Source organism: Salvia hispanica, chromosome 3 (assembly GCF_029641045.1).
Source record: "Salvia hispanica isolate PSC_SH4W2 chromosome 3, Shi_PSC_v1, whole genome shotgun sequence".
NCBI lineage: Eukaryota > Viridiplantae > Streptophyta > Magnoliopsida > Lamiales > Lamiaceae > Salvia > Salvia hispanica.
In genome coordinates, this window is record NC_142694.1 from 19,804,503 (window position 1) to 19,831,727 (window position 27,225).

General features: G+C 38.4%; 3 protein-coding genes and 1 pseudogene across 6 annotated transcripts; 2 read left to right on the plus strand and 2 right to left on the minus strand.

The window, feature by feature from the left end:
• The first annotated feature begins 3,761 nt into the window (after nucleotides 1-3,761).
• On the plus strand, nucleotides 3,762-6,554 carry LOC125215094 (putative arabinosyltransferase ARAD1). The gene is made up of 4 exons (XM_048116406.2): nucleotides 3,762-4,511; nucleotides 4,683-4,970; nucleotides 5,276-5,641; nucleotides 6,109-6,554. The coding sequence occupies exons 1-4, from the start codon at nucleotides 3,942-3,944 to the stop codon at nucleotides 6,295-6,297; spliced, it is 1,413 nt and encodes a 470-aa protein (XP_047972363.1). The 5' UTR covers nucleotides 3,762-3,941; the 3' UTR covers nucleotides 6,298-6,554.
• LOC125215095 (glycine cleavage system H protein 2, mitochondrial-like) lies at nucleotides 6,486-7,713 on the minus strand. Its single transcript, XM_048116407.2, has 3 exons — nucleotides 7,554-7,713; nucleotides 6,924-7,183; nucleotides 6,486-6,851 (listed from the first exon to the last, which is right to left on the minus strand). Exons 1-3 carry the CDS (start codon nucleotides 7,627-7,629, stop codon nucleotides 6,720-6,722), a joined length of 468 nt encoding a protein of 155 aa, XP_047972364.1. The 5' UTR covers nucleotides 7,630-7,713; the 3' UTR covers nucleotides 6,486-6,719.
• A 6,476-nt stretch (nucleotides 7,714-14,189) lies between these two features.
• Nucleotides 14,190-16,879, plus strand: LOC125216129 (protein NARROW LEAF 1-like). Of its 3 annotated transcripts, none has more exons than XM_048117760.2 (5): nucleotides 14,190-14,458; nucleotides 14,844-15,319; nucleotides 15,391-15,534; nucleotides 15,617-15,857; nucleotides 15,948-16,879. In XM_048117760.2, the coding sequence occupies exons 2-5, from the start codon at nucleotides 14,858-14,860 to the stop codon at nucleotides 16,808-16,810; spliced, it is 1,710 nt and encodes a 569-aa protein (XP_047973717.1). In that variant the 5' UTR covers nucleotides 14,190-14,458; nucleotides 14,844-14,857; the 3' UTR covers nucleotides 16,811-16,879. The 3 variants fall into 3 exon arrangements, with proteins under 3 accessions (XP_047973717.1, XP_047973716.1, XP_047973718.1); XM_048117759.2 differs by having other exon boundaries at nucleotides 14,190-14,405; XM_048117761.2 differs by having other exon boundaries at nucleotides 14,190-14,366.
• A 6,819-nt stretch (nucleotides 16,880-23,698) lies between these two features.
• On the minus strand, nucleotides 23,699-25,312 carry LOC148930340 (protein argonaute 4-like; annotated as a pseudogene). Its single transcript, XR_016136223.1, has 6 exons — nucleotides 25,276-25,312; nucleotides 24,756-25,063; nucleotides 24,497-24,669; nucleotides 24,343-24,406; nucleotides 24,144-24,255; nucleotides 23,699-24,056 (listed from the first exon to the last, which is right to left on the minus strand). The product of XR_016136223.1 is annotated as a protein argonaute 4-like (transcript).
• Between the last annotated feature and the right edge of the window lie 1,913 nt (nucleotides 25,313-27,225).

The window sequence follows — 27,225 nt, forward strand, 5'->3', positions numbered from 1 at the left end:
TTTCAAAAATAATTTTATAGATGAATATCGTTTCTTTTTTAAAAAAACAAAAATCAATTTTAAAAAAAATCTTGCTGCGGTGTAAGATTGAAAGTGGTCAAATTACCTCATTTTGCACCTTCTGTGTAATTAATGATTTTGAATTTGATATAAGCAATTAGTAGTAAAATATAGTTGGTGTTCTTCATTCAAGGTTAATTTTGTTGATAAAACACAGGGGTATTTTTACTATCAAAAATCATAAGAAAATAATGTACATATACAAATACAGTAAATAAATGTAATTAAAACTCAAAACAACGATCAAGATGGTAACTAACATGATTTGGAACTAAAATTATAAATTATAGGTTAGGATTAAGGTTGAGAAGATATTTTCAGAAATTTTAAAACAAGGTACATCAATAATTCTCCCCTTTGATTAGACACATGAGACCTAAACAGATGTAATATTCAGAAAGTGAATGCCTCTGTCTAGAGTTTTTTTGGACTGATTCAAGATGCATTTCATAACAACAATTTAAGAATATTACTATGAACACTTTAATATGCATTAATGAAATGAAATACACAAGCTGTAGTCATCAGAGTCGGAGCAATCTTCCATCACATGAATAAGTAGTCAAAAGAGCTTATTCTCAAATCTTCATCTTTTATTTTTAAAACATGTGGAAGTTTTTTGGCCCAATGGGAAAGTCGCAGAAGTGGATTTGGATGACTCTTGAGTCTTGAGGGTGTATGGTATTGTTCCAAGCTAGGAATTGGGGTAGTGATCTCCCCTGGAATAGACATAGTGGACGAGGAGGTCGTGGGTGGAGGAATCGGTAGTGGAGACATCGTTTTCTGGAAGAAAGAGATAAGTGGATTTGAGAGCAGACGACATACAACAATGAGAACTTGAAAAGTGAAAAGAAAGGTTTTGATTTTGTGAAAAAATGGAAAATTGATTTCATTTTATACATTTATATGAGTTACACATTCCAACTCGTCACCTTAGACCCAAATGATATTATTTTCGTCCATTAGACACTCTCACATGCACATTAGATTTTATTTAAGCAAAAGCTAATTTGGGAAAATGACCACAATATAATGTTAAAATTAATGACTTTTCTAACTAGTTTTTAGGAGTACGCATTTAAGATACTAATATAATCAAAGTTCGTGATTTCAAAGGTTAATACAGATACCCAATTTTTTTATTATTCGAACGCTTAAGTTTTTCATTTTAAGCAATTTAGGACATCCGCAATACATACCTCATATTTCAGTCATAACTCCAGCTTTTAGTTGTCACATTAGCATTTTTCATTTTAGCCCCAACACATGCAACTAGCCCACCCACCACAACACATTTTTGACAATTATCATATGAAAAATGGAAACTACTTCATACAACATAATTTTTAAATTATCTAAACTACAATCTGATTAAGCTCCAACTTTTTTTCAGTCATGTGATCATCTTTTCACTGCGGAGGCACTCAGTCTTGGACAACGTCGAAGGGTCAATAAAATGGTTGACTTGTATGTCTGAAACATCATCGCCTCCCCAATAAAATGGCTCACTTGGATCACTTGTGGGGAGAGGTGCATTAGGCGGTGCAGTTGTCTCCCTGTCCTTCCTCTATGTTGCTTTATAGGCCATGGGGCGAATGTCAAACACGAGCCGTGCGCCAAAACTCTGCAACAATGAGTGTGTTTGTAGATGAAAATTAGGGTGTTAAAAGTAAACAAAAATAGTGGACCGCCGAGCGGACAAACTTTAAGTCGGGTGGGGTGGAAAGGCGGGTCCCTGTGTCGGTTGATACCTGGACGGTCACTGACACTGCGTAAGATGGCGTGTTCAAGTTTTTGGTTAAATCAGTCATTACATCTGTCGCATGTGTAAAGGATTTCGATATTAATGGATTTGAGGTGCAAACCGGAGGGAAAATTTGAAAAAATTGATTTTATTTATAAATATTAAACAAATAATATAATGTCGTTTAATGAATCGGTCGGGGAATACACCCTTAATATTCCGACGTGCCTCATCAAATCAAATTTGGCATCTCATTGATTTTGCGTGAAACTGTCAATGCTCGCAACATTTATGATGATATTATTTGTTAACATCAAAGTTTGCGGAATTTTTTTAAAGTAATTAAATGCTATGAGAAGCTTACCGTCAATTAAATTACTCAATTTCCTCTAAAGAAAAAGAGTTTATGATTGATAACAATAATACAAGGGCTTGTTAGATACGTATCTTCATATTTCCATCCGTTTGATAGTCTATTTAGCCTACCACATCAGCCCTTGTTTTTGGGTATGGCCTATCTCGGCCCGCTGAAATGGACTAAAAATGAATTGATATGTACTTACAATTTTGTAGAGATACAAATCTGCCTGATTTTGTGTACCCAGAAATAAAATATTACTGCCGTTGCACACTGACATCTTTTTATTTTATGCACTGCACCTATTCCAAAATTTTCATTCTTGGATCAAGAAATGTGTACCTCCCTTTATTTCCTCATTTGTAAAGTTCGTTCCACCGGCGAAGAAGAGGAAAGCCGATATGATTATATTATATGTTGAAAATTTTGAAATAGAGGTATGGTCAAATGAGTTGGGTTTCTTTTGGGGGGGGAGGGGAGATCTACAGCTCGCATCTATGAGGTTTTCGAGCAGGTGACTTTCTGCGAAGTTTTTTTGTGATTTTATTGATCTCAATGTTAATTTGTTCCACATTAGTCAAGCTAACAGCCGCTGTGTTTTAGCTATGGCTGATTTTGATCAATATGTCCCATTTTAGGTTTTTGAAGATGGAGAATTTATTTCTAAGCAGCGGATGGAGATATACAATTTAGAAGGACAAATTTGTAAATACATACTCCCTCCGTCCCACAAAGATTGTCCCATTTTGACCGGACACAGGGGTTTTAAGAAATATAATGGAAAATGAGTTTAAAAAGTTAGTGGAATGTGTGTCCTACTTTTATATACTAGTTTTATAATAAAATGTGAGTATGAATGAGTTAGTGAAATATGAGATCCACTACCAAAAATGGTAAAAAGTGAAATGGGACAGACCGAAATAGAAAAATGGGACAATCTTTGTGGGACAGAGGGAGTATTATTTACTTGATATACCCTATCAAACCCAAGTCACCAATAATTAATTATTTAAATAGCTTACCAAACGTATTAAAGTAAAATCAATTTGTTTCATAATATGGATCTAAATCTTGATCAGGCCCTATCTTGGGCATATCTCACGCCACTTATCAAACGGGCCCTAAGTATGTGGCATTCTATTGACACGACTCATTGTTACAAATTATCCAATTAAGATTAAATTATTTCTATCCAGAATTAATTTATAAAATTTAATCCACAAATCAAACATCATACAAATTCTGAGATACTCCATCCGTCCCGTTTTAGCAGTCTCATTAACTTTTCTGCCATCTTTTTGTAAAAATGATAAAAAATAGTTAAAGTGGATAAATGGTAAAATAAAAAAAAGACAAGTCTCATTGACTTTTCTGCCATCTTTTTGTAAAAATGATAAAAAATAGTTAAAATGGAGAAATGGTAAAATAAGAGAGATAATAATGCAGATAAGACTCTTCTCTCTTAATTTACTATTTCTTTCTGTTTATCTATTTTTTATTATTTTTATAAAAATAAAGGCAGAAAAGTTAATGGAACTGCTAAAGCAGGATTGGAGGGAGTACATAGTTTAGTTTGTCATCCAATATACGCGTAAACCTGAAAATCAAAATTCTCTTAATTCCACTCCCATATTTGTAGCACCACTCCGCCTTGCCGCTGCAACACAACAGAATCTGAGACCTCCGGCATCTGGAAATTCAACCATCCAGATCGGCGATTCCCCCGCTCTTCCAATTCCGATCGCAACGCAACAGTGATGGTCGCGCCCCCCTCCGCCAATGAATCTCCGCCCCAAACTCAGATCGCCGCCTTCTCCGCCCGCCGCCTTTCCGCCGACCACCACTAAATCGAAAATGCCCCGCAAATCTCTCCTCCGACCGACGCTCGTCCTCTCCTCCCTCCTCTCCCTTCTCGCCTTCTACTCCTTCGTCCTCCACACTCCTCCCAACTACACAACCGCCACTTCAATCGACGATCGCAATGCCCTCCCGCTCCAGCGCTCTACAAAGGTGAGGATTTATATGTACGATTTGCCTAGGAGGTTTACGTACGGCGTGATCGAGAGCTACGCAGCTGCGCGCGGCGGGGAGCCTGTCGCCGATGACGCGCTGCTGAAATACCCTGGGAATCAGCACTCCGCCGAGTGGTACCTTTTCTCCGATCTGAACCGTCCGAGTGGAGAGCGGGTTGACTCGGCTGTGTCTCGCGTGATGGACCCCGAGGAAGCTGACCTCTTCTATGTCCCCTTCTTTTCTTCGTTGAGTCTCGTCGCTAATCCCGTCCGATCAGCCGCTGCGAATGCCACCGCCGCTCCTGATAAGTCTGTCTATAGTGATGAGCAAACTCAGGTGCGAATTCATGTCGAATTTATCTTATTCAGGCTTAACTTGTTCCGTTTTAATTCGTATTCAATGCTTTGTGCCCTAATTTATCTTGATTTGATTACTATTCATGATTTCATATGATACATGTTTAAGAAGCTAATTAGGAGGTTGAGATGATATACTTGACTGATGCAGGAAGCTTTGATGGATTGGTTGGAGGAACAAATATACTGGAAAAGAAATAATGGATGGGATCATGTGTTCATATGTCAGGATCCCAATGCTCTATATAAGGTCATCGAAAGAGTGAAAAATGGGGTGTTATTAGTTTCAGATTTCGGGAGGTTGGCTCGCAATCAGGCATCTCTGGTCAAGGATGTGATTCTTCCCTATTCACATAGGATTAATACATTCAAAGGGGATGCTGGACTGGAGAACCGCAATTCTTTGCTATTCTTTATGGGGAACCGCTATCGAAAAGAGGTAATAAGATGCAATCTATATTGTCATGCACTTGTTCTCCAAATCATGATGCTTAAAGTATTGAATATTTACCATTAGTATGAGTGAATTTTCAATGGTTATTTTGTTGGCTTGCTCCTTTTAAGTATAGATATAGAGCATCGTCATTGTCAACATGTTTCTACTATACACATGCTTCTCATAGAGCTGTTTATGACTCCCATGTATACATTAACTCATGAGATAACTTGTGTGTGCATTTCTGATGAAAAAAAAAAACCTTGTGTGTGCATTTGCACTTAAATTGGTTTTGTTATGGATTGAAGGGTGGGAAGATTCGAGATTTGCTTTTCCAACTGCTTGAGAATGAAGAGGGAGTTATAATTAAACATGGAGCACAGTCAAGGGAGAGTCGCCGTGCAGCAACGCAAGGAATGCATACATCTAAGTTTTGTTTGCATCCAGCTGGTGATACTCCATCAGCTTGCCGACTATTTGATGCCATTGTTAGTTTATGTGTTCCTGTTATTGTCAGCGATTACATTGAGCTGCCTTTTGAAGATGTGATAGACTACAGAAAGATTGCCATTTTCGTTGATTCCACCACTGCAACTAAACCTGGACACTTGGCCAAGTTGCTGAGAAAAGTCGGGCCGGAGAGGATTTTGAAGTTCCAAAAGGAGTTGCTAAAGGTATATTTCAATAGATTAGCTTCACCTTGCATGCTGAATAAGTCCTTGAAACTGGAGATCAAATTAAGATTATTTGCAGGACCAATTGGAATATTAAAAACTGGTGCTTAACACTTAATTTACTTGCTGTAGCCGTTAGTGAGCATGGATTGAGTTCATGAAAATGCATGCTGCGTGTGTAAATAGTCCATACCTTGTGATTATATTCTGAGCTGTACTTTCAGTATGAGATACAAGAGCTTTGCATGTGATTCCAATGTCGATTGAATGAGTTTACTTTTAGGTTGAGCTTAAGGCTGCATATTACTTTTCTCAGTTATGGAAATTCATTGTGGTAGTTCGATTATTATCCTTATAAACAAGCTTTTTACACTCCACTTTCTTCGTTATCGAAGTAGTGCTTCTACTTACGAGGCTGCACTTGCTCGGTCATTGAGTCTTGCTATAAGCTTTTTCATCGTATTCAGGTAAAGAGGTACTTTGAGTATGAAGATCCAAATGGGACTGTGAAAGAAATCTGGCGGCAGGTTTCTCAGAAGCTGCCTCTTATAAAACTTATGAGCAACCGAGACCAACGGATTGTGCTGCGTGACCTGACAGAGCCAGACTGTTCGTGTATCTGCTCAAACCTGACCGGCGTACGCACAACTCTATGATGTTCCTCGGGGTTCATTTTGCAGACTAGAAGCGAACTTGGTGTCGAATGCCATTTCACGTGGGAGGAGTTACTAGTGATAGAGATTCGGTATTCATTTATTCTTGATAAGGACTTGGTTGCTGTCCTTCATCTTGTGATGTAACTAGAATCGATCAGTTTGTACATTATTACACAGAAAACCATAGCTACCAAAATGATTGAATATGTTTAACTTATCTTAGCAATGATTAGAAAATAAAATACCTAAACCCTAAACATTGGTGTTTGTAGGTAGCTTTTGTGGTTGATTTTTCTTTTCAATCAAATGAGAAAATAGATAGCTAAGGCAACGCATTCTTCACTTTCATATCAGCGTGATTTTTTACCCTAATTTGCAGCCATCAATGGCTGTAGAAGATCTTCCTTTGACCCCAAATTCTATCAATGGTTAGCATCTTCTTCTTCTTCACAGAACTTGGAGTAGTGTTCAGGGTCCATCAAGCTTTTCACTTCTTCATCGTTGGCCATCTCCACCTTGACGATCCATCCCTTCTCATAAGGGCTCGCGTTCATCTGATCCAAAGACGGGGAAGATCATCAGACATGACATGACTGTCAGCAATGAGTTTGACGAGTAAAACTCACCAATCCAGGAGAGCCGGTGAGCTGTGTGTTGACCTCAACCACTCTACCCGAGATGGGGGAGTTGACATCGCTCGTCGATTTCATGCTTTCAACAGTAGCAAAACTTGTTCCCTGTTTTAGTTGAGCTCCCTCATCAGGTAGTTGGACAAATATGACATTGCCCAAGTGGTGTAGGGCATGATCACTAATGCCTAGAGTAACACAATTACCTTCAACTTTCACCCATTCATGAGATGAGCCATACTTTAGATCATCCTTCACTGCCACACAAACCACATTGATGATCATTATAAATCTTAAACACCCAAAACCATTACATTTCTTGATTCACTAATTGGGAATATCTAAGCTGGTTTCCTAGTTAATTTGTTGATTGGCTATAATTCAATTACTCTAAATTCTACAGTCCAAAGATTCCATCATTGATCATTCCATATCAGCTAAGCTAAGTGTAATCAAGAATTTAGAAGGAATTTACAACTCCATAAACCCCTTATAAACAATCCCAATTACAAATATCAATCATTCAACACACTTGTGATGGATAAACAACAATCACCCACAAACATATTATCACAGATAAACACAAAAATTAGGGAAACAATGCATCAACTGCAAATATTGACATACCAGTCGCAAAGCCTCTATTTTGAGCGGAGATTTTAAGGTACGAAGCGAGCCTTGTCGCCCACAATTTCGAACCCATGTTTTTACATTCACTAAAGATCAATCTCCGCTATTAAAATGTCACAAATGGTGTATGATTTATCCCATTTTTTCCCTTTTCTTTTTCTACTCTTCTTTAACATTTGTACAAACTTTTTCTAGTCTTCTTTAACATTTTAATTAATAAAATTATATGAGAATACATTAAATAGAATAAATGATTAAACGATTAACTTTTTTTTAGAAAAAGATTCAATTACTTTTGGGACGGCAAGAAGTAATAAGAATAGGCTTAATAAGCTCACAAAAGAGATTATCTAATTATATTTCTTCTGGTATGTACTTTATAAATTAGGAATAAGATGATCAAATTTATAAAATTAATGAAGCGTAATCCAAAAGTCAAATGATTGAATAGGTATAATTCTTGAAAGCCAATCATGGAGTATGAGTAAAATGCAATGTTTACCGCATAACAATAGTTGATCCAGCTTGAACTAGGGCTATCAATCAAGATAGCCCAACCCAGCCCAAACCACTTGCCAAACTGGTCGGCCCATATTGGATTTGTGTTAAATCGAATTGGGTTATAGTGTTGTTAAGTACCTCTGGAATCTGGATAATGAAAGTACTACTTCCTCCGACCATAAAATGTATAAACTATTTTCTTTTCGATTCGTTCCTGAAAAATATAAACTTTTTAATTTTGAAAATCTCACTATGCTCCTAATAACGTGGACTCCACTCTCCACTAATACTACTTTCACTAGTGGAGTCCACTAATACTACTTTCACTATATCATTTCTCTATCTCTCTTATTTTATCAATTATTAATATTCTAATATTAATTTGTTCTATCTTGTCATTGAGTATGTTTCTAATACTAATGTTTTAATATTTAGTAAATTACAAAAATGGTATTCAAACTTACAATAATTCTATTAATTCTATAATAACGTCCATAAATCAAATTAGATGATTTGTAATGGTTTACAAATTTAATATACATTATATCATTAAAACCTTAACTATGTCTTGATATTAGTATAATATTTGTCCTTTTTTTATCCTCACTTTTTCTTGTCTTGATATTTAATAGTATTATTTTTAATAAAAATTAATATTTCATTAAAATTTAAATGAATATATCCCAATTCCATCTTTCAATTAAAAAAAATCTATAAATGAGTTTGACCCCTCTCCATAAAATTAATATCCAATTAAATTGAGATATGATTCAACTAAATTTTAATAAAATAATACTAATTAATATGGCAAGAAAAGTTGAGAGAGAAAAAAAATAAAAGAAAAATGTGATATTAATATCAAATGAGAGATATGATTTTGATTTTAATAAATATTGCATATTAAATTCATAAAACATTAAAAATCTTCTAATTTGATTTATTAACGTAATTCTAAAATTGTTGTACGATTAGTACTATTTTTATAATTTATTAGAAAAAGACTTAAACACAACTAGATGGAACATGTTAATATTATTAAATATTAGTTTAAATCTAATTTAGGAAGTTTCCATATGCAAAATGTGAGTCTAATTTTAAGTTCTACGTGTCAAAGAAGTATTGGTGGGACATATCACGTCATATTGCCACCATAATATGCCTAGACTATGGAATATTTTCTCGACAAAAGGAGTATAACGATACAATATGAATGATATTAGAGTGTAACTATAGAGTTAAACCATTTAATGATTGAGCATTTGATGGTTGATTACATTGGGAGAATGGAAGCATAATGGTTGTGATTTGTGAATCATGCAAAGCAGGTAAAGATGTAACAGCATCCACAGTGGGACGCTTTAAGCGATGCCCTATGCACCGCCACGTCAGCATTTTTATCCTTTTCCTATTCCACCTGCAGTGGGACGGACTATAGCCCGTCCTAAGCAACGCCCTAAGCATATTACTTCTATTTTGTATTTATATAATTTATGCAAATTTATCAAGCAAAATAAAAAAATAAAAACAACACAATTAAGGCAAATCCTACATTTACTTAATTAAAAAAAAGTTACAAAATAAGAAATTATTAAAAAAAGTTACAAACTAAGAAATAAAAAAAAAAGTTACAAACTAAGAAATTAAAAAAAAAAACGCCCCATCGGCTCGTCTAGAGTAGTCCCAACCTCCGGCTAAGGCCATCGATCATCTGCTGGATGCCTTCTCTTTGAGGCGGGTTGGTCGCCTGCATCAGAGCGCTGTGCGCGTCCAACAACGTCCTGTAGTCGGAGGAGGCCACCAAATCCGTATAGGCATGTGACGCAGCCGAAGTCTTGCTCGGGATCGCGCTCGGGGTCGGGCTCGGGGGCTGGTCAGACGGCGCCGCGGCGGATGTGGTCGCCTTGCCCTTGGCCTTGGCAGCCTTGATGCCAGGGGGACGCCGGGAGGACATCGGTGTGCCGGAACTCTCATCTTCGAACACTGGATTGTTGAGGTCCATTGGAGACGCGCCGCTCTCGCTGCTTGTATAATCAGCGAAGGTGCGCTTCGACGCCCTCTTCCTCACCGCCGTCGATGGGGGAATCACACCACCAACGAATTTCTGCTTATCCCTCAAGAGCGCCCAGGACTGGTAGTGCTTGAAATTGCCGTACAATGACATGTACGACTACACCGCTTTGTCCCGCACATCCGCGAGACTCTCTCCACTGCTCTGCTCCCTCTTGCACTTCTCGTACTCCCCCGCGAACAAATTTACCTGCTTCTTTATTTGATCCCAGTGCTTGCGGAGCTGCTCCCTGTGGCGCTTGTAGGCGTACGTCGGTTTGGCCGCGTTATATTTCTCGGCGATCCGTTCCCAATACGCAGTCACCTTCTGGTCGTTGGCGAACACCGGATCCTCCGAATCATCAAATCCAACATCTCGTCAAGACGATGGATTCGGGGTCGGAGTAGTTCGTCCTTCCCGGGGCGAACTCTTCACACACCTCCGTTGAAGGCAACTTCTAGGCTCGTGCCTTGGTCCGCTTCTTCTTGGTGGCGGAGCCCGACGCGGCGGCGGAGGGGCGGTGGGGAGAAGGCTCCATGTCGGACAGCCCGTACAAATCGGTGCTGAAGTCGAGATCGTACTCGGTGTGGTGTCGAATGGTCGGTATTCGTCGGGTTCTGAACCCGGCCATCGTGAACCACCGAACATCGGACTATTCGTATTTGGGTAATCTCCGGAATCCATTTTACTTGACATGTAGAAAATGTAGTGTGAATTTGAGAGTGAAGAGAGTGAAAAATGAAGTGAAAATGAGAGGTATATATATGTTTTGAAAATTGAATAAAAAAAAAACGGAAACACGTCGCATCGTCCGACCCATTGTCCGCGTCGTCCACAGTGGCGGATGATGCGACGGACGATGGGGTATCCTCCGTGCATCATCCGCGGACGATGTATCGGGCGCGGACGATGGTTAACCCATCGGGCGCGGACGATGGTTAACCCATCGTCCGCACCACTGTGGATGCCCTAAGGGCATCCACATTGGGGCGGAGGATGCGATGCCCTAATCCCCGCCCTATGCGCTGCCACATCAACATTTTATCCTCCACCCCTTCCACTTGCAATGGGGCGGACTATAGCCCGCCCTAAACCATGCCTTAAGCATTTTATCTATTATTTGAATATTTAAATACTTCAAAATTTGGAAATAAAAACTAAATTTCATTAAAATTAAAACATTACACTACGAATGTGAAAAAACTACAAATTCTCAACGGCGGTTGCGGTTCCAAACTTCTTCAATCATGTCGGTCATGAGCTGAGTATAGTCTTGTTAGCTGTGCATTGAGGTCTGTCGCTGTAGAACCTCACCGAAACCCATCGGTAATCCTCGAGCGACATGCGGGGTCGCCGTGCTGGAGCTAGATCAGGCTTCATCATCCACCCAATCGGTGACATGTCCAACTTCTTGTTCGACGATCATGTTATGCATGATGATGCACGCATACATGACGTCGGCGATGACTTCCTTGAACCAGAAACGCGCCGGACCTTTCACGATTGCCCACCGCGATTGGAACACCCCAGAAGCCCGCTCCACATCCTTCCGCGCAGACTCCTGCTTTGCCGCAAACAAGACTCTCCTATCACCAATTGGGCAGTTGATCATCTTCAAAAAAACATGCCACCTTGGGTATATGCCATCGGCCAAGTAGTACCCCATATGATGTCTGCGGGCGTTGGCAGTGAACTCGATGGCCGGGCCGCGACCCCTGCACTGATCGGCGAAGAGGGTGGATGAGTTGAGGACGTTGATGTTGTTGTTCGACTCGGCTACACCGAAGTAGGCATGCCAGATCCAGATGCGGTGGTCAGCGACGGCTTCCAGAATCATCATCGAGTGGCTGCCCTTGTAGCCGCTAGTAAATTGGCCTCTCCACGCCGTCGGGCAGTTCTTCTACTGCCAGTGCATACAGTCTATGCTCCCTAGCATCCCATGGAAGCAGTGCACCATCTCGTGCATCCTCATCAGGCTCTGGCAATCATCCGCAGTCGGGCGTCGCAAATATGTATCGCCAAAAGACTCCACAACTATCTTACAAAAATTCTTGAGACATTCACGACCAGTTGTCTCCCCGACGTGAAGGCACTCGTCGAACATATCCGCTGTGGTGCCGTAGGCCAACTGCCGGATCACAACCGTGCACTTCTGCAACGGCGTAAGTCCGGGTCTGCCGATGTCGTCTTCCCGATACTGGAAGTACTCACCACGTCCCTCCAACGTGTGCACAATGCGGAGAAAAAGATCTCGGCTCATTCTAGAACGGCGGTGGAAAACATTCGGGCCCCACCGTGGTTGCTCGGCAAAATAATCTACGAACAGACGTTCGTGAGCTACGTCTTGCTCGCGCGGGACATACGTCTGACGTCGTATCGGCCGAGGGACCCGCGCCACCGCCGCCTCCGCCTCCCGCTACATTTATGCTAAGAACTCCGCCGCGACTTCATTAACGGCATTGAACAAGGCTCGAGTCAAGGCCCGTCTACAGCCATCCGATGTACTCAAATCGTAGTCGTCGGGATTCATTTTTGAGAAGATGAGAGAGAATAATTGAAGAGATGTGAAATAGTGGTGTGTGAAATGGTAGAGAATTGTGGTGTTTAAATAAGAAAAAAATTTGGAAAAAAATCAAAAAAAAGAAAAAGAAAATGCGTGAGCATCGTCTGTCGCATCGTCCATGATGCCACAGTGGCGGACGATCGTCCATGGTTAAGCCATCGTCCACGAAGCCACGGTAGTAAAGGATGCGACGGACAATGTCGTCCGTCGCATCGTCCGCCCCATTTTAGTGGCTCTAAGAATTATATTCTCTTTCGATAGGTTGTTGATGTCAAAGCAGAATCGATAGTGATATTATTGATACTAGTGCTACTTTGAAATAATCCATGTCTTTCATTTTATTCGAATTTTTATTTTTTTAAACACGTGCCACATTTTGACATTACTTTCATTGGCTATGGAAACTATGGCAAATTTTACTACCACCATATTTTACCAATGTAAGAATTGCATCCATTAAAAGTTTTCGTATTTGAGAAAAAAATCTTGAGAATTTACATTGCATATTCGCATAGTCGTAAAGAATATCTTTCAATTATTCGTCTATGAATTGGATTTTTGTTGAATGAAAAAATAATAATTAAAGAGATATGGTTAGTACATGGTGTTGTTAGCTGCTCATTGGCCCACCTTTCTAATCTCCAATGTATCAATGCCCATAAATCCCTAATCAACTTCTCATTATATGTTTCTTGAAATTAGAGGAGGACCCCACTTTCATAATGATTTTATAATTGACAAAAATGATCCAACTGGCTTCACCCTCCTCTGTCTCCCTCCATCTCTCTCTCACACACACAACACACACACACGGTGGAGATAGTTGAAACTTGAAGAAATAGTGAGTATTTTAGATATCAAGAATTGTTCCAAAAAGAATAAAAATAGAATCTTTTCAAGGTTGATGAATGTTTTGATCACTAACCATCTTCTCCAAGAGTCCATGAAAGGGGAAAATTGATTTACCTTGTCAAGAGACAAGAGCAGCTTTAAGGGAGCAATTGTGTATGGGTTCTTTCTCCAGAAGAAGACATACTACTATTATGAATGGAATCCAAGAAAAGAATTTGATAAAAATCAAATCTTGAAACCCTCTCTTTTCAATCAACATTGTTCATCAATAGTAATTGTAAAAAAATGATAAAAACAAATCTTGAACTCCTCTCCTTGTAATCCAACATTGTTCATCTCTAGTAATTGAAAAAAAATGATAAAAATCAAATCTTGAACCCCCCTCTCTAATCCAACATTATTCATCAATAGTAATTGACCAACGTGTGCCATCATTTGATCACTCATATCATGAGTGGCCTTAAAAGCAAGACTGTGCAAGATTGATTGTGACACCAGCAACGCCGGCCAAGAACCTCATTATTGTAAATACACACTCCCTCCTCTTCTTCAAATAAAACTATAGTGATAACATATGTACTACCCCAAGATTCATTGAATATATACAGCTTTATTATTGTATCACCCTTCCATTTTCCCAAATAAAGTTTTCCCATTTGTCCCCTCTCCCCCCCCCCCCCCCCCTCTCTCTCTCACACACAAACACACAGTGGGACTTAGAATTTTGCAGTGAATAGTCTCAGATGCACTGAGCTTCCCTTCATTAACTCCCACTTGTGTTGTGATTCTGATCCATTCTTAATTCCAAAAATATGGTTGTGGGAGAAGAGCAAGCCTCTGTGTTAGGGTATTCAATATTTTCTTGCCGTACACAACTCATCTTTGAGTGAGTTTGCATTATTTTCTGTATTTTTGGTTGATTATTGCTCGATTCATGAGGTAGGGTTTTAGATGATTCAACTGTAAAAACATATACTGTATCGAATCTCTGGTATCCTTAGTTCCATTGCAGCAGTGACTTAGTATTATTCTATGAAAGAGTTTCTCATTTCATCATTTCTCTCATAAAAATTCAATCTTGGCAGTTGGTTTGTTTTCCTATGATGAAGTGATGAGTATACTAAGATAAGATAAATGGGCTTTATCCTGTAGGTTCTGTTTGTGATACTATTGCTCTTCAAAATCCATTCAAAATCACAAACTGTTGTCTCTTAATTGCTTATGTTGTCAAAATCAGGATATATGTTGCTTGGTCAAACCATCCCTAGCATTTAGCATTAGCATTTTAGTGTGTTTGATTGCTTCTTGATGGTCTTTGTTTCAGTTGATAGAGGTTGAATGGATTCAAGTGCACACAACTCTGGTTCCTCAGAATTGGATTTGGATTTGGAGAGGGAGTATGACATCAATCTCAATCTCCCCGGTTCAAGTCCACCGCCATTGCAGAGCTTCGCTGCAGCAGGCTCCGAGAGCAATGCTGCTTACTTCTCGTGGCCGGCTTGCAGGATAAGTGATGCAGCAGAGGATAGAGCACATTACTTTGGTAATCTTCAAAAGGGTGTTTTGCCTGAGATCCACGGTGGGCGCCCAACGGGGTTGCAGGCCACTACCTTGCTCGAGCTGATGACTATTAGGGCGTTTCACAGCAAGCTTCTGAGGCGGTTTAGCCTCGGTACAGCCATTGGACTTCGTATCCGGAGGGGCTCTTTGACTGATATACCAGCTATACTTGTCTTTGTTGGTAGAAAACTTCATAGGGAATGGCTCAACCCTGCTCAATGCCTACCTACAGCTCTTGAGGTACTTTGCTTCTTCAAACTTGATCAAGATCTCAACTTTCTTGGATATCTTCTTCATGATTGGTTTTGTAGGGACCTGGAGGTGTTTGGTGTGAAGTTGATGTGGTTGAATTCTCATACTACGGAGCGCCTGCAGCTACCCCGAAAGAGCAGTTCTACACCGAGCTAGTAGATGGATTTGGTGGGAGTGATCCATGCATTGGATCTGGTTCTCAGGTATTCTTGCAACATCTAAACAGAATTGTGTATGTTGTTGTGTTGTACGGTTCAATAATCGAGCCCTCCGTTGCATTGAAAGGTTGCTAGCCAAGAAACTTATGGAACATTAGGTGCAATTGTTAGAAGCAGAACAGGAAATAGGCAGGTTGGTTTCCTCACAAATAGGCACGTAGCTGTGGATCTTGAATTCCCAAGTCAAAAAATGTTCCATCCATTGCCACCAAGCCTCGGACCGGGTGTTTATCTAGGCGCAGTCGAGAGAGCCACTTCCTTCATCAGCGATGATCGTTGGTATGGCACTTTTGCAGGAACAAATCCAGGTACAATAAACAAAAACACTCCTTTTCTTTCCCTCCCATTTGTAGATTCTCATCTCTGATATCGACTCTAATGATACTCGTGTCGTGTAGAGACATTTGTACGTGCTGATGGCGCTTTCATCCCTTTCGCGGAGGACTTCAACATGAGGAACGTCACAACGCTCGTGAAAGGCATAGGCGAGATTGGCGAAGTCAACAAAATCGACTTGCAGTCTCGCGTGGAGAGCCTCGTTGGGAGGCAAGTCGTGAAAGTTGGGAGGAGTTCGGGTTTGACAAGTGGGACTATAATGGCCTATTCTCTCGAATACAACGACGAAAAGGGCATGTGTTTCTTCACCGATTTTCTCGTTGTTGGAGAGGATCAGCAAACCTTTGATCTCGAAGGTGACAGTGGCAGCCTTATACTGCTAACCGGCACCAATGGCGACAAGCCACACCCCGTTGGGATCATATGGGGCGGGACAGCCAACCGGGGTCGTCTGAAGTTGAAAGTAGGCCAGCCTCGGGAGAATTGGACCAGCGGAGTTGATCTAGGCCGCCTCCTTGATCTCCTCGAACTTGATCTCATCACTTGTGCACGCGGCCTTGAAGCTGCGTTGCAGGAGCAGAGGAGTGCATCGGGTGCACGGGACTCAACTTCTTGGCCGATAGAGTGGGGCACGACCAAGGACAAGTCGGAAGACAACTATGATGTCCATGCTCTAAGCATTCCTCAGGCTTCCAGTGATGATGATTCGACGCCATTGTTTAGGAACGACGAGTTTCACATCGAGAGTCGCCTTGAGGCAGCTCCGGTGGTCGAGCATCAGTTCATCACGAGGTTCTCGGGCGAATCTCTGGTGAACCAAGAGGAGAGGGAGAGGGAGAATGCACAAGAAATATGTGTTTCATTGCAGTTAGGTGAACCAGAATGTAAGAAAAGAAAGCTGTCTGATTCGCCTAACTCAAACTAGAAGCATGTTTTCTCATGAAATGGATCCTCTGATACGGTAAAATGCAAATAATATCCAATCTATTTGACATGTCCATTTCTTTATCTAATTTTTCACATATAAAAATAAATGCACACAACTATATTCATTAAACTTGTGAATGCATCAATTAAGATTTATTTTTAATTAAGAGTTGTGCAAAAGTAACTAAAGTATTAAAGAACGATGACACTTCATGACTCCTTTTATAATAAATTATTTTAATCCATATTATCATAGAAATAAAATAGTAGTAGTACATAATTTCACCCATAGATTAAGATATTTTGATAATTAGGTCAGTTAACTCTGAAAAGAAAAATCAACCAAAAACTTTTAGAATTTCATCAGATTATCAGAATGTACAGTAAAAAGAAAATTTTTGACCCAATAATTTATTTTTGCTATGTCATTTTCGCGCATATATATAATACTCCCTCCGTCCCAAGATATTAGACCCCTTTCTTTTGGGCACATGAATTAGGAAATAGTTGTTTAGTGGTGTAAGTGGAGTTGATAGTAAAATAAATTTTTATCATAAATAAAAATGATTCAAGTGAATTGGGACACCCCAAAGTGAAATAGAGGTCTAATATCTTGGGAAGGATGGAGTACTATATCTTCTTCAATGTAGTTGAGACATTATGTGGATAGATTTAATTCCATTGTAATGGCATTATCCTAAAACCAATATGACATTGACACCACTATGGCCATGTTTGGTTGCCAGGATTCTGTCTGGGAACGTAATCTGATTCCTTAAATTTTAAATTCCTGTGTTTGTTTCAGTTTTTAATTAAATCAGAATTCTAAATCCTAACTTTTCTTAGGTATTTTTTTCCTAGTTTTAGGATTCTTATATATTTAATGAAACATAATATAGTTTATTATTATTATTATTATTATTATTATTATTATTGTTGTTGTTGTTGTTGTTGTTGTTGTTGTTATTGTTATTAAAATTATCATAATTATAACTATATTATTATAATATTTATATATATTTGTTATTATAAAAATAATAATCAATAATTTATTAAATAATTAAAATATAATTATATAATATAAATCATATAATAATAAATAATAATTATTATTTTATAAATTAATAATTAATCAATAACGTAGTGAAATTCTGATTATAAAATTTATTCAATTATAATATACGTAAATAGTATTGTTATAATTAATCATATTAAATGATTATAATATTTCATGTAACTGTACTTACAATTATATTACTATATATTACTATATATTATGATGAATAATCCATATTTAAACTAATAAATAATATAATATTATAATTATTATCATTTGTGATTAATAATTAATTAAAAATTTTATATTATTATTTTTTATAAATAAAAAGTAATGATAAGCAGGAGTATATTTTTATTTTGGTATTTAAATCAAATATGAAATTTAAAATCATGATATTTTCCAAACACAAAAAAGTAAAGTTATTAGGAATCATATTTTCGGGATTCATTTTCTCAGGATTCATTTTCCTTGCCAACTTTACTTTCCCGTCAACCAAACATGGTCGCTCCATTACCCATTACCCAATTTGCGCACACATGTTTAGGGATGAGGAAACTTACCGAAAATACTAAACTTACCGTACAAATAAAACTACTGAAAATATCGGTTTCTCTGTATACCGTAATTTTCGGTACGGTAACAGTATCAATTTTTCTATACCTTAGGTATACCGAATATTCAGTATATATCGTATATTCGGTCTTCAGTATATACCGAATGCTCGACATATGTTGAAATATTATACATGCATTATATTATATTTAATATATTCATATATAAAATAGAATTAAAAAGAAAAGATATTCAAAAATCTTACTTTTAAATATTTTGTGTATAAATTAATTTTTTTTTGCATAACTGTATTACGGTATACCGTACCGTACTTCGGTATACCACAATAATGATAAGGTAAAGGTATAAAAAATTATTCATAACGAATTTCCTATATACCAGATTGCGATATACCAAAATTCAGTATGCTATCAGTATGATTTTTTGTCATACCACGGTTTTCGATACCATAGGCAGTATGTCCAACGTGGACGGCCGTAAATATGATTCGGAAACCGATTTGTTGACTGTGAAATACCACTATTTTTTAATTAAAACTTGGAATTAAAGAAATAATCTTCACATCTGCCCAATTACTCTTTGCTCAGCCGCGCAGCGCTGACGTCTCCATTGAATTCATGGCAGCTCCAGCACCGTCGCCGGCGTCTCTGACTCCGTTGCCTCACGCCGCTGCTTACAGCTCTGTTCCCATCTCTCTTTCATTTCTCTTTCCTGGCCCTCTCACGATTAGATTCAGCCATCGGGTATGCTCACGTCCAACCTCCGTCCTCATCTAGCTCCTGTTCAGTTAAGTCTCTGTCTTCTCGCGACGATCCTCTGTTGCTGTCACTGCTGCTACCCTTGTGCCGCCTACACCAGTGCTACCCCGTCCCCGGCGTGCGAGACGGAGTTGACTCCCCTCTCCATCGGTCTTCTCCTTCTTGGAAAACTCTTTTATTTCTTAGAATGCGATGTCTCTTCTTCCTTCTTACGACAACTCAGTGCCCTTCATCGGCGCCGTCTTTCCTCTGTCTACCTCTCTCTCTGTCTCTCTCTGTGGAGCTCGTCTGTCAGTCACCGTCGAGGTCAGCTAAGCTAAGAGAGGTCTCAGCTTCTCTCCCGGTATGCTCAATCTCTATGTTTCTCTTTGGATTTCTGAATTTTACGGTGCATCTCGTTGCTGCTTTGATATACAGTGTTGTTTCCAATGTGGCTGAGGCGATTGAGATCAGAGTAGTTGAGGGGGGAGGAAGAGGGGGGAGTGGCGGCGGCTGGTGGATTTGACGGCATTGGAGTTTGGAGAGGCCTCAAGAATGTTGAGAAATGGGAATACATGAAAGATGAAGGGTGAGAAATGGGAATATGGCAAAATAGTACTAAGACATGTGCCATTGCCAAATAGGATCTCACTTATGATTTACTGTCAAATAGGATTAAAAATGACACATAGACTAGCTGAGTTTCAGCTTTGACCCGTCGTGGGAAGAAGCAAACGAATCTAAGTATGTTAATTTAAAAACCAATTTTAAAGTTGGTGGAAAAAACCGGAATTCAGGAAAATTTTATGGTTTCATAGGCTAAAAACCCAAAAAACAATGAATAAAGCATTTGTAAGCTTATTCCATGTGCCATACACGTAACATCTCTTTCAGATAGGGGGTGTTACATGCAACCTGCAACCACAAAATCAACGGAACTAGATATCATTACGTCTCTTACACACGGTGTACGAGGATTTAGAGTGTGTTAAAATGATTGACCCCATGGTTAAAGAATACCTTGACACCGAATATATGCAGGATAGGTGCCCAGCATTTGACATGGAAGCAAATGCAGCACTTCATGCACAAAGGATAGGTCAAAGCATTCACATTGAGGATGCAATCAAAGGGTGGTATATAAAAAATAAAGTCGAAGGCCTAAAAAAAATAAAGTCGAAGGCCTGGAGGAAGTGCCAAGGATGTGCATACTTTAAGTTTTATGTCTCACATATGTGACATGTGATAGAATCCTAGATAGAATTGGATTTTTAATGTAATACATTAACTTGGTATAAGACACATTTTTCCCTAATTAATTAGCTATTATTTATCAATTGAATATATTGATTTAAATAGGACGTTACCTAATAAATCATTTATTATTGACTAATAATATATGTTTCTTATTAGTTTATTACTATTAAGGAAAATGAGATGGGGGAGCATTAGGATCCCACCATAATTCATATATAATGTTATATGTTTACCATTAATTAGCCACTCAAGTATATATGGTATAATGACAATTGGTGATTGAGTTTGGAAGAATAAAATCATATAACCACTTGAGGAAATATTCAGTACCTATAATGTTGGTCAAACTATTCTGGCCAATATAGGATAGTGATTTCAAAGAATCAATTCTATTAATTCCGCTATATTGGTAAAAAAGAAATGACTCCCATTAATTATTTTAAATAGCCACTTTGATGAAAAGGACATCAATTATTTTATTAGGGTTTGTTCTGTCTCTACCTATAAATATAAATATAGTGATCCTATCAAATCACACACATTACAAATAACATATAAATGAGGGAAAGAGAGAGAAACAAATCCTTGGAGTTTGAATTGCGCCACCACACTAAAGAAAGCTTAAGGAAATCTTCTTCTCCTTCCCAAATCGCTTCTGCAATAGATCGTCAAGGAATGTTTTGATCCTATTATAGTTGTGGTTGATTGCGTGAAATACATGTTGTTCGAAGATATTGCTTTATTTATATTCAATTATTATGTATTCTTGAATATATGATGATAAATAATTTCCAACACACACTTGACACCTTGCCCACCTATTCCGGATTTTCCCAAACTGAAATTGGAGGGCAAACTGCTACCCTGATACGCTCGGATTTTGCACTATTTTAGGACCATAATTTGGTCTGTTTTTAGTGTCTAAACCATGATTCATGTCTATATTTCGTATATTTTTATCAATTTTGATATTTTGACATGTCTTGCGAGAATTGTGCATATTTGAGCCAAAAAGATAGGAAAAGTCGAAGATGGAATTCTGGCGCGTTCAAAGACGCCCAGCGGCCCGCTGCGTGTGTTGCAGCGACCGCTGCACTTGAAGCGGTCCGCTCCGGAAAGTTGTGCTGAAAAGTCTGAAGACGCCTAGCGACCGCTGGGACGTGTGCAGCGACAGCTCGAGAAGATCCCGTAGCCACTGGACTAAATTGCAGCGACCGCTGTAGGACATGCAACGACCGCTACCCAAATCCACAGAAGCTTCGGACAATGCACAGCGACCGCTGGCCGAGGTGCAGCGGTCCGCTGCGAGAAGGCGGTGCACGAATTTAATCAGATTTTCTCCAGATTTTACCAAGATTAGCCAATCTTTTCCTTTCCTCCATAGGATTCAACTTACTCCCTATATATACCCCCTTAAACCTCTTCATTAAGAGACAACTTTTTACACTCTTTGCTTCACAATTCTAGAGCGAAAATATTTGAGAGTTCATCACTGTGCAAGAGGTTGAAGACGAAGTCAAGTGAAGATCAAAGCTACATGATTCTACCTTTGGGTTTTATCACTTTAGTTCTTATATTTACATTGTTTTCCCTTCAAACTATGTTTTTAGATTATTCTATCATGTGTAACTAAATTCATAGGATTCTAGGGATATGTTAGTAACATTCTTTTGGTTTATACAATTCCGTTTTCTGTTAAATATCCATTTTGTTTATACTTCGTTTCTTCCTTAAGTTATTCCATAATACTGCATGTTTGAGTGACACATTCGATGTTGATCTGCTATAACTTGCTACATAATCGTGAGAGGAGGTTGACGAGTTAGATCCACTTAATAGATACTACAATTAGCTTCCCTTAAAACGACATTGTTAATTGAGAGTGAGGACTTTTCAAGGGTCTTAGGAGCTTCTAGGAGTTACGAATCTGGGGTTGACACCCCTAGTGTTAGTAATCTACGCTTGTACCGCATGGGCAGAACTTATGTGACTCGTCCTATCAAAGTATAGACTGTGCTTGGGTATTGTAGAAGGAATTTGTATAACCATAGTTGTGAACGCACATCCCTGGAATTCTCTTATCTCATTTATTTGATCTCTAGTTTGTGCTGCATTCATCCGCTTTCTGTTTTCAATTTAATCGTTTTCATAAAATTCTCTGGTTCTCCAAATATTGAAAGAAGCTTAGTAGAAGATAGCCAATTGGTGATCTTATTCCCCGTGTTCGACAACCCGGTACTGACCTTTAGCTATACTAGATCTACCATGTATACTTGCATGTATTTTTAGTGCTAATAAAAAGTGCATCATACCATCAGATGTGAATGCTCCTGTGTTTGAGCTTAAAACATTACCCACAAACCTCAAATACGCTTACTTAGAGAAGGAGAAACATTGTCTGTGATCATTAGCAGTGAGCTCGACGGTGAACAAGAGAGAAAGCTTGTGGCAATGCTTGAGCGACACAAGAAGGCGATCGATTGGACTCTAGCCGGCATCGGTTTTTTTATATAAAAGATTTAATCGCATGATTTATTTTGTCTTAATTTTTGCACTCATATCAAATCTAGCCCCCGCCCATCTGAACGTGACACTTTTGGCATCAATAATGCATCAATATAATAAAATTATTAAAGTATATTTGATTTAAAAATTTATATTATCGGTGCATCAAATTGATGATTGGACGGATATGATCAGAATGTGCGCCTCCATCTGCTCCAAACAGGGGATCGTTGTGCTGTAACCCGAGGGGCTGCAATCGGTGTACGTGTCGCTGGAGACGATTAATGCTTAATGACTCAACAGAAGAACATAGAGTTGTGGACTTTCTAACACATGACTGGAAGCTCAGGCACAAACCCACCACAGTGGCTCGATGGCTTGTCCGACAAGTCTTCAAACTTGACGAACTGAGTCATCTGAGCCACAACATGCTACGCATAGCATATAGGATCAACTACACCAAATGGACAATGAGGGAAATTTTATAGTTTAAACATTGCAGAGCACATCAAGTGGTTGTAGGATCATTTGCTACTGCCTACTAGAAATTCACATTGTGCAAAAAATCTTAGAAGCTGTTTTGAATCTTAGTTTTCATATTTAAATTGAATGGGTTAGATCTCTACGAGTACATAATGATAAATATGAGTTGCTAGACAATTAATTATAACTAATTCCATTGCAAAATCAACTAAATGACTCTTTAAATAAACGGATAATTGAACTACAATTACCTATAGAGAGATGGCAGTACTACTTCTGTGGTAGCTGCAAGAAATATAATGATCTTTCATGTTACTAATGTTACTAGTGTATGATTAGAAATCTAAAATATAAACATAGGTGGCTGCATGCAAGACTTGGGATATATATGTTCTTCCACATAGGGCAGGTAGAGGACAAACTGCTGAAAATCATTAGGAGAGTAACCGAGCTCATCTCGTAGAAATCATGGTAGTGGGTAGGCCGTGTTGTTCCATATACATACAATACTCAGATAACGCGCTAGGTAGCCGGTTCTAGTAAAACAAAACTCACAATCATGCTGGCCTGAGCACACATGTAGAAGTCATTGTTTCTGGGACGACAAATTCCGTTGTCAATAACAGGTCCTATGAGAATGGAATAGAGATACTAATAAGTAAATAAAAAAAGCTATATATGTTTCATTGTATGTATGAGTTGTTGAGATAGACAACCTGGAGGGACATTGTAAGGAGAGTTGGGTTGGAAAATCTTAGTATGGTGCTTTTTTTGTGCCACATCCAGCATCAACTTGGGATCTCATTTCTCATCTCTACACTTGCAAGGCTATATAAAAATCAACAAGACTATCCATGTTTCAACGACTTAAATGATTCAAATGTTTTGTTTATAAGGTAGTAGTAAAAGACAGACGTGAATAATATGTTGTAGCTCAATGTTTAGGACTTGGTTGAACTGGGACACATTCATTCCTTCCCTGCCATAAATGAATGCATTCAAATGAATGATAAACACAAAAAACAACATGATACTTATATAGATATTTCAGTAGTTGATACTCCATTACCTGGAAATAATAATCTGTTGAGGTTTACAGCCACAACTTTCGTAGAAGTCGTTTAGTAGCTCCCTGAAAATGCCTGCATCTTCGGGACTCTCTATTATCTCATATCTTGGCGCTCGAGTACGCACTGTTGCTCGGTATATGGAGATCAAAGGAAATATCATTGAACTCACAACCTAATAATCAAAGGAAATAAACATCAAATATCTTGTTTTTTTTTTTTTAAAAAAAATGACGATTTGAGATTCTAAAGGAAAAATACCGTTGCAAAAGAAGGGACAACTCGTCCAGGTGAACCAATGGAAACACTCATTCATATAATAATGGTGGGATTGCTATAAACCAGGGGTAGTGGCCTTGGATGAGGGTTTTTAGTAGTTAACATTGAATTCAGGCCACCAAGTTCAAGGACAATGCAAGAGTGAGCTTGTCAACAAAGTGGTCTCAAAAATAGATATAGAGAAGTGAAACAATTCTTTCCTTGGCATTTGTTAAGTATTGGTCCGCGTCCTGGCGCAATGCACTAAGTCACCACACCAAGTTCACAGAGATTCTTCTTCTTCCAAGGGCCTTCAATATGAATGAAATACAATGAATGTGATTCAAACTAAACTTGCAACAAAATTCTTTTGGGTTACAAAACTACAAACAAAAAAACATAAGATCAATTTTACTTTGCATGTACGTGAGTGATGGGGAGGGTTCAGGACAGGTTTCACAGGTCTTCCTTGATAAGGGAGAAATGGAATTATTTGCAAACTAGAATTAAAAAATCATGTTACAATTTCCTGCTCTTCTAGCTTGCTCGGGTCCAATCATTGTTGCTATATATGTTGATGATTTGTTGTTTTGTGGTGATGATGAGAAGATGATACATGATTCTAAAATTGAGATGATGAAGAGATATGAAATGAGTGATATGGGGCTGCTACATCATTTCTTGGGTATGTAGATATACCAAGAAAATGATGGGGTGTTTATTTGTCATAGGAAGTATGCAAAAAATATTCTGAAAAAGTTTGTAATGAGTGATTGCAACCCAATATTGATTCCATTGGTGGTTAATGAGAAAATGAAGAAAAAAGATGGTGAAAAGAATATTGATGCTTCTATCTATCAAGTATGGTTGGAAGTTTGTTGTATCTTTGTGCGACAAGACCGGACATTATGTTTGCTTCTAGTATGTTGTCAATATTCATGAATAGTCCGAGTCAAATCCATCTTGGTGCAACAAAGAGAGTTCTTAGATACATCAAAGGCACAACAAATTTTGGGACAAGTATGTCGAAGGTGCCCAAGTTAATTTGCAAGGCTATTGTGATAGCGATTAGACTGAATGTTTGCATGATATGACGAGTACTACGGGTTACTCATTATCTCTTTATTCAAGTGTGTTTTCTTGGACTTCAAAGATGTAGGAGAGTGTGACACAATCAACTACCATGCTTTGATGGTGTGGATCTACGTCGTGAATGCTATGGTCGTCCGTTGGTCATATTTCGAGCTTCAACACACATCAACAAGCATTGGGCAGCAATCGCTGCATCAGATGATCCATTTAGATGCAGTGCTTCTTTACCATGAGATAAAGAGACTATGTTATTACTCAAATTTAGTTAGAAATAATGATGCTTTGGATTACTCTTTGGGATCTTTGTGCCTACCTAAATCATAAGTTTACTTTATTTTCTCAGGAAGACATCTTTGAAAGATTACTAGTGCATATATTGTTACAACAAGAAGCCAAGATGGTAATTTTACATGTTCTTATTTGTAGCCTTGTAGAGCATTATTTTTCAACTCTCCATTATTGATATCATGTTGAAAAGATGTAGACTTCTGCAGATGTACAATGCATCTTGCTTCCTCGGTACTGTCTATCTGCATGTCTCTCTCTCTCTCTAACTGTTTTTATCACTATATGGACATGTCATCATCATCCGAGTCGATACCCTCTATGCGCTTTGTTTTCTTGCGGTTTAAGCCCCATACCTGATTGATAAAAGACAAGCAAAAATAATTTATGGTTTCTGATGCTCACATGCTTTGTGAGACTACGACTTCCCAACTAGGAATTAATGTAACGGTAACGGCATATGATATTGAGATTGGTACGAATCAAATGTTGTTACATGGGGATAGACACGGGAAATAGTATGATACTACATTCTTTTTTCAGTCAAGATTTACGTCATTTTTTCCAAGATTTGGAGACCCTTATGACTTCCTAACCGTAGTTAATGTGCAGTAAAAGTTTAATTATGATTTGGAGAATTCTCTACCATGTGTTTCATTTCCTAGAAGAGTTGTCTTGTATTCCATCTTTAAATAGTAGAGGTGAAGAGTCTTTTGTACATTGAACCATCTTCCAATCTATTAAAAAATTTGATATTTTCTCCCTACAAAACTTATCTTTGTTGTTGTAATAAAATAGAGAAATTGTGTAATCGAGACAAACAAAAACGTAAAGAGACACATAATTTACATGGTTCACCAACGTTGTGTTGGCTACGTCCACGAGCAGAAAACGGAGAACATATTGTATTCAGATTGTTTTCAGCGCCTTACTAGCGGCAAACTATAAAGATTCAAGGCATACTAGCATTTGTAACAACTTCAAAAGTAGAAACTACAACCATTATCTCAATAAAAAACAAAGAGAAATTCTAGTGCCAACGATCCAACACTAAATCATGACTTCTGCAGATGTGATTATATAAATTTTGTTTTAA